We start from the raw sequence: 6,680 nt of genomic DNA, 5'->3' as shown, positions 1-6,680 counted from the left end.
GTGTTGTGGAATGAAGAGTAAGTTTCAAAATGCTTTCTAAGTATCATCATAAGATTCTGATGATCCACTTCAGTAATTCAACCTCGGCTGCACGTTAGAATCACCCGGAAAATTTAAAAATGGGATTTAAAATACTCAAAAAAGCTTAAACGAGAACAGCAGGATGATGAAAAATGGAGATTCATCATACTACTCTGCAGGCTGTGTTCTAAATAAATAGAAAGTCTGTAAAAATACTAGTGCCTTTTCAACAAATGATGCTGGGACAACTAGATACCCACATGCAGAAGAAGGAATCTGGATCCAACTGGGCACAGTGGCTCAAGACTATAATCCCAGCACTTTGGGAGGTTGAGGCAGGCAGATCATGAGGCCAGTTCGAGATCAGAGGCTAAGGTGGGCAGATCGTGAGGAACTTGAGATCAGCCTGGCCAACATAATAAAACCCCGTCTCTACTAAAAATGCAAAAATTAGCCAGGCATGGTGGCAGGCACCTGTAGTCCCTGCTACTTGGGAGGCTGAGGCAAGAGAATCACCTGATCCCAGGAGGTGGAGGTTGCAGTGAGCCAAGACCACGCCACCGCACTCCAGCCTGGGCATCAGAGAAAGATTCTGTCTCCAAAAAAAAAAAAAAAGGAATCTGGATCCCTAACTCGCACCAAACACAAAAATTAAATCAGGTCACAGGCCTAAATGTAAAAACAAATTCCTAGGAGAAAGGAATAAATTTTTGTGGCCTTGGGTTTCGTTAGATGAACACCAAAAGCAGCACAAAGCAACCAAATATATATATATGATTTCCTCAAAATGAAAAACTTGTACACCAAAGGGTATCACCAAGAAAGTGAAGACAGCTAGGCACAGTGGCTCGTGCCTGTAATCTCAGTACTTTGGAATGCTAAGGCAGGCAGATGAGCTGAGCTCAGGAGTTTAAGACCAGCCTAGCCAGCATGGTGAAACCCCATCTCTACTAAAAATACAAAAATTGGCCAGGCATGGCGGCGCATGCCTCTAATCCCAGCTACTTGGGAGGCTGAGACAGGAGAATCACTTAAAACCAGGAGGTGGAGGTTGCAGTGAGCTGAGATGGTGCCACTGCACTCCAGCCTGGGCGACAGAGTGAGGCCCCATCTCAGGAAAAAAAAAAATCGCTGGCTGTGGTAGCACACACCCGTGGTCCCAAGCTACTCTGGGAGGCTGAGGTGGGGAGGACTGCTTGAGCCCAGGAGGTGGAGGCTGCAGTGAGCTGTGATTGCCCCACTTCTCATGCACTCATCCTAGATGGCTAAAATTAAAAAGCCAGAATTAGTGCTGGCGAGGACATGCAGCAGTGGAACCACATACATGGCTAGTGGGAATGAGGAACCGGGCAGCCACCCTGGAAGATAGTTGAGCACCTCCTCAAAAATGTTCAACACACAGTCAGTTACCATATGACCCAACAGTTCTACTCCTTGGGAAATGAAAACATACATCCATGCAAAATTTGTTCAAATATGTTCATAACAGCATTATTCATAAAAAGGGGAAACAACCCAAATTTCTATCAACTGATACAGTATGGCAAAGCCCAACAATCGAATATTATTCATGAATAGAAAGGAATTAAGTATATGAACTGTGAAGACATGATGCAAAGTGAAAGAAGCCGCTTACAAAATATATACATTTTATGATTCCATTTATAGGAAATGTACAGAATCTGTAGAGACAGAGTTAAAAGTGGCTGCCTGGGGTTGGTGGTTGGGAGGGTGGGCTAGTGGGTACAGGGTTTCTTTCTGGGTGGTGAAAATGTGTTTAAAATTAAACTTATGACTAATACTAAAAAAATCCTAAACAGTGTATTTCAAGGGAGTGAATTACATGGTATCTAAATTTTATCTCAATAAAGCTGTTACCAAAAAATAAAACCCTGATACCTGAAACTCACCCCAAACCAAATAAGGCCCAATTCCTGGAAGATCCTTTTTTAAAAGCTCTGTGGTGGTTTTATGTGCAGCCAGCCAATGCTGAGAACACCAATGATCTGCAAGATTGTACCACTGGGATGGGCCTTGCAGTGATCACAATTTCAATTCATAATTCAGGTGTCAGTTTTGACATGGAAAACCAGTTTTGTGTTAAATTTTCATTCATTTGTGTGAACAGAAGTACTTTAAATATGAACTTGAACAAAGGAAAACATTTAGCCATGAATGAAAGACTGAAATACAAACACAGGCCTATAAAGGCTTCAACCTAATGGCCTTACCTATTAAGCTCATGAACCATAGAGGTGTCTCTGTGACCCCTCATTACCATTTGCTGTTCTTTCAGCTGTTTAGCTACCTGCCAAGAGAAAAACAACTTTCAAAATCAAACTCTAACATTTCAATGCTCACATCTACCACGTTGTATGTGAAGTGCTCATCACATGCAATAACCTGAAAGTGCACTGTCTTAATCATTCCCATTAAGCCTGAGGAAAGCAAGCTTCAGTGCTGCTCCGGTCCATGTTACTCAGATGAAACTGGGGCTGCTCAACCCTTCTTTCATTACCAAACAAGTAGGATTTTGTTTTGTAGGAGGGTTGCAAACCACTGTAATATCTAAGAATTTTTCACCTTTTGGGAACCAATTTTTAGCCCGCTACGGTAACACTAACTCATTTAAAATGTATAAATTAAGTTATAAAAAAATGTATCAACTACTATTTTGACAATTAAATATGAATTTTTTTTCCCAAAAAGTTTATTTTACTTTTTAAAAAAACTTTCATTTATTTATTTATTTTTTGGAGACAGGCTAGAGTTCAATGACATGATCTCGGCTCACTGCAACCTCAGCCTTCTGGGTTCAAGTGATTCTCCTGCCTAAGCCTCTCGAGTAGCTGGGATCTTAGGCACACACCACCACCTCCGACTAATTTTTGCACTTTTAGTAGAGACAGAGTTTCACCATGTTGGCCAGGCTGGTGTCAATCTCCTGACCTTGTGATCTGCCCACCTCCACCTCCCAAAGTGCTGGGATTACAGGCATGAGCCACTGTACCTGGCCTTTTTTAGTTTTTTGAAACAGGATCTCGCTCTGTCACCCAGGCTGGAGTGCGGTGGTGTGGTCTTGGCTCACTGCAACCCCCACCTCCCAGACTCCAGCACTTGATGCTCCCACACTCAGCCTCCTAAGTAGCTGGGACCATAGGCATGCACCACCATGCCCAGTTAATATTTTTTGTATTTTTTAGTCAAGATGGGGTCTCTCACCATGTTGCCCAGCCTGGTCTCAAACTCCTGAGCTCAAGTGATGCAGCTGCCTCAGCCTCCCAAAGTGCCACAATTACGGATGTGAGCCACCACGCCTTGCCAAGAGTTTTATTTTAAAATAAACCACACACTTACATCTTTGGCTGAGGAACCAGACACTTCAATCCATGTCTTAGAGAAGAATGCACATGATCCCAACATGAAGATGATATAAACAACTACGTGGACAGGGTCTTCAAAGATGGCGCCCATGGACTCGGGAGGAGAAAGATAGTAACAAAGGCCTCCAACTGGGTAAGAACGTGCGGGTCCTCCCCCACTGACATCCTACAGCACAGGAGTACAAAGAACAAGAGGCCAGCTTAGTCAGTTGGGGATACATTTGTATGACTTTGCAAACTTCTCAGAAATGACAGTGTTTTTAGTTCAAGGCATCTACAGCTAATCATTCTACATAACTTAAGGATGTACTTTTGTGTCTAATACCTTCACACATTCAAAATTATATAGTGAGCATCTATTACATGTAAGACACTGTGAGAATACTGAGTCATTTTTAAGAATTATATATTAAAAAAATCTTCCATTTCTAAAAATAGGAGTATGATTACATTTACAGTCAACCTCTGATTATACTTAAAATCTCAAATTTTCTGAGCTATGAGTATCCAGTATATTAAGATCCCTATGAATGATTCTTCCATATGAAAATATTAATGCAGTCAACTAAAATATTGACATAAGACTTAACATGCTACTTAAACTTTATATGGTTTGTATGTTATTATAAGAAACAATCTTTTTTTTTTCTTTTTGAGATGGAGTTTCACTCTTGTTCCCCAGGCTGGAGTACATGGTACAATCTTGGCTCACTGCAACCTCTGCCTCCCGGGTTCAAGTGATTCTCCTGCCTCAGTCTCCCTAGTAGCTGGAATTACAGGCACCTGCCACCACACCCAACTAATTTTTTGCGTTTTCAAGAGAGACAGTGTTTCACTATGTTGGCCAGGCTGGCTTGAACTCCTGACCTCAGGTGTTCCACCTGCCTCAGCCTCCTCAAGTGCTGGGATTACAGGCGTGAGCCACCGTGCCCGGCCTGATTCCTGCCAAATGATTTCTTTACTGTGCCCCTAGAACATTAGTTCCAGATCAAAAGCACTATTTCCCAATAATTCTCTCATTCAGAAGACTCTTAGTCAAGATCATAACACAATTTGTACAGGACCAACGACTCAAAGCACTAACTGCTCTCAAACTCTGATAAGGAAGTAACTGCTACTGGACACTACAGCTGAGAAGGGAGAAGCAGCATCCTGCTTATTCCCGTCTCTAACTCGCCTGTCTTCACTATAATATTAGGCCAGAAGACAACAGGTCATCACCCTTCTGTGAAATGAATGGAAAAGAAGTATTATGAATAAAGGGAACCCTATTCCCTTCAACTAACATATGAGAGTTACTGTTTTATTCTGTTAAACTAATTTCTTTGACATTCAGTAGAAGCAGAAAGGTATGAGTTGCCATAACTTATAATGCCAAAGATAGCATATTAAGACAAATGCACAGAATAAACACCATATTTCAAGAATAACGGTACAAAAAAATAGTATTCTTTGGTGGGGTGCAAATTCTAGAATTACATCCTGTGGCAAAGAATAAAGGACAATAATCTTTTAAAAATACTATTATTTCTGAGACAGGGTCTCACTCTGTCACCCAGACTAGTGTGCAGTGGTATAATCTAGCTTACTGCAGCCTCGAACTCCTGGGCTCAAGCAATCCTCCCAGTACACAGGGCTACAGGCACACAACACTGTGCCCAGCTTATGTTTAAATTGTTTTGTAGAGATGGGTTCTCACTATGTTGCCCAGGCAGGTCTTAAACTCCTGGCCTTCAAGCTATCCTTTCTCCTCGGTCTCCCAAAGTGCTGGGAATACAGGTGTGAGCCACCACGCCTGGCTATCATCTAAAATTTAAGAGGGAAAATACCCCCTTATTAGGTGATAGAATTTAAACCAATGAAAATTCAGTACTACAGTAACTCACCGCTTCAATAACAATGTGGTTAGACTGCTTTGGAAAAAATTATGACAAGGGGGATCTATGAAAGGAAGTCAGAACTTACAAGATTATATTACTAGCAACACTGCTGTCTCTACCATCTAGTTAATAACATGCCTATCTCCAGCCCAGTTCATCACAAGTTAGTTTATTGCCATTCAGACCATGAAAAATGGAAGAGGCCTGGAGGAGAGGTGGCAGACAGGGAAGGATAGGATGAGTCCAGTAACTCATATGTTAGCAGCAGCAAGCAGCATTTTTTTTTGATACGAAGTCCCTCTCTGTCGCCCAGGTTGGAATGAAGAGTGGCACAATCTCAACTCACTGCAACCTCCACCTCTCAGGGTCAAGCAATTCCCCTGTCTCAGCCTCCTGAATGACTGCGACTACAGGTACCCACTACCACGCCTGGCCAATTTTTGTATTTTTAGTAGAATCAGAGTTTCACCATGTTGGCCAGTCTGGTCTCGACATCCTTACCTCAGGTGATCCACCCACCTCAGCCTCCCAAAGTGCTGGGATTACAGGCATGAGCCACCACCCCCAGCATTTTTTAAAAAGCATTATTATAGATAATACTGGAATAAGATTACAAAATAGGAAATTAATTTTATGAAATCAACAACAATTTTAGCCTAAAAGGTCATTCAAATGAGATGTGAAAATACTTCCCAGACAGCAAAATAATAAAAAGTACTTGGGCAATCTTAGTTCTGCAACATTTAACCAGTTCTTCCAAATAAATAATAAACTCTGCTATAGGTAAGTGACCCTAAAAATATTACAGCAAACACTCCAATGTCAACCTCATCCCATTAAAAATATAACCAAGAAATACAAATTATAATAAACTTTAAGTAATATAAACAAACATAATACTCACAGCCCACTGTCCTAGTAAATTTACTAAAAAGTTGCCACTAAATCGAACCGACAGCATCTGGGAAATAACATACAGGTTTGACACCAAGGCCGACTGGAGGATGATGGGGATGTTGGAAGTGTAGAAGAGTTTGATGGGGTAGCTACTGTACTGTCCGCGGTAGCGGGCCGACTTAATGGGCAGGTCAACGCGAAATCCCTGAAAAAGGAAATTGAGAGTCAGTCGGGGAACTAGGCACATAAGAAAAGAACAGAGAACAGAGAGGGAAAACGTATAACAGTGGGGAGTATGAAAAGACAACACCAGCCGGGTGTAGGGGCTCACACCTGCAATCCCAGCACTTTGGGAAGCCGAGGCAGGTGGATCACCTGAAGTAAGGAGTTTGAGACCAGCCTGGCCAATGTGGTAAAATCCCATCTCTGCTAAAAATACAAAAATTAGCTGGGCATTGTGGCACGTGCCTGTAAGCTCAGCTACTTGGGAGGCCAAAGA

General features: G+C 42.0%; 1 protein-coding gene across 4 annotated transcripts in view; it reads right to left on the bottom strand.

Annotated features, from left to right (window-relative positions):
- Nucleotides 1-6,680, bottom strand: part of SEC61A2 (SEC61 translocon subunit alpha 2) — a 48,145-nt gene that overhangs the window by 13,389 nt on the left and 28,076 nt on the right. For all 4 annotated transcript variants that reach the window (XM_017969260.4, XM_002763939.5, XM_017969261.4 and 1 more), the window contains 3 exons: nt 6,189-6,386; nt 3,379-3,570; nt 2,253-2,329 (listed from right to left, as the gene is read on the bottom strand). In XM_017969260.4, coding sequence (XP_017824749.1) covers nt 2,253-2,329; nt 3,379-3,570; nt 6,189-6,386 — 467 coding nt within the window. The remainder of the gene's footprint in view (nt 1-2,252; nt 2,330-3,378; nt 3,571-6,188; nt 6,387-6,680) is intronic.

Source organism: Callithrix jacchus, chromosome 7 (genome assembly GCF_049354715.1).
Source record: "Callithrix jacchus isolate 240 chromosome 7, calJac240_pri, whole genome shotgun sequence".
Lineage (NCBI taxonomy): Eukaryota > Metazoa > Chordata > Mammalia > Primates > Cebidae > Callithrix > Callithrix jacchus.
The sequence above is the reverse complement of the archived record's forward strand: the minus strand, read 5'-3'. Positions and strand labels throughout refer to the sequence as shown.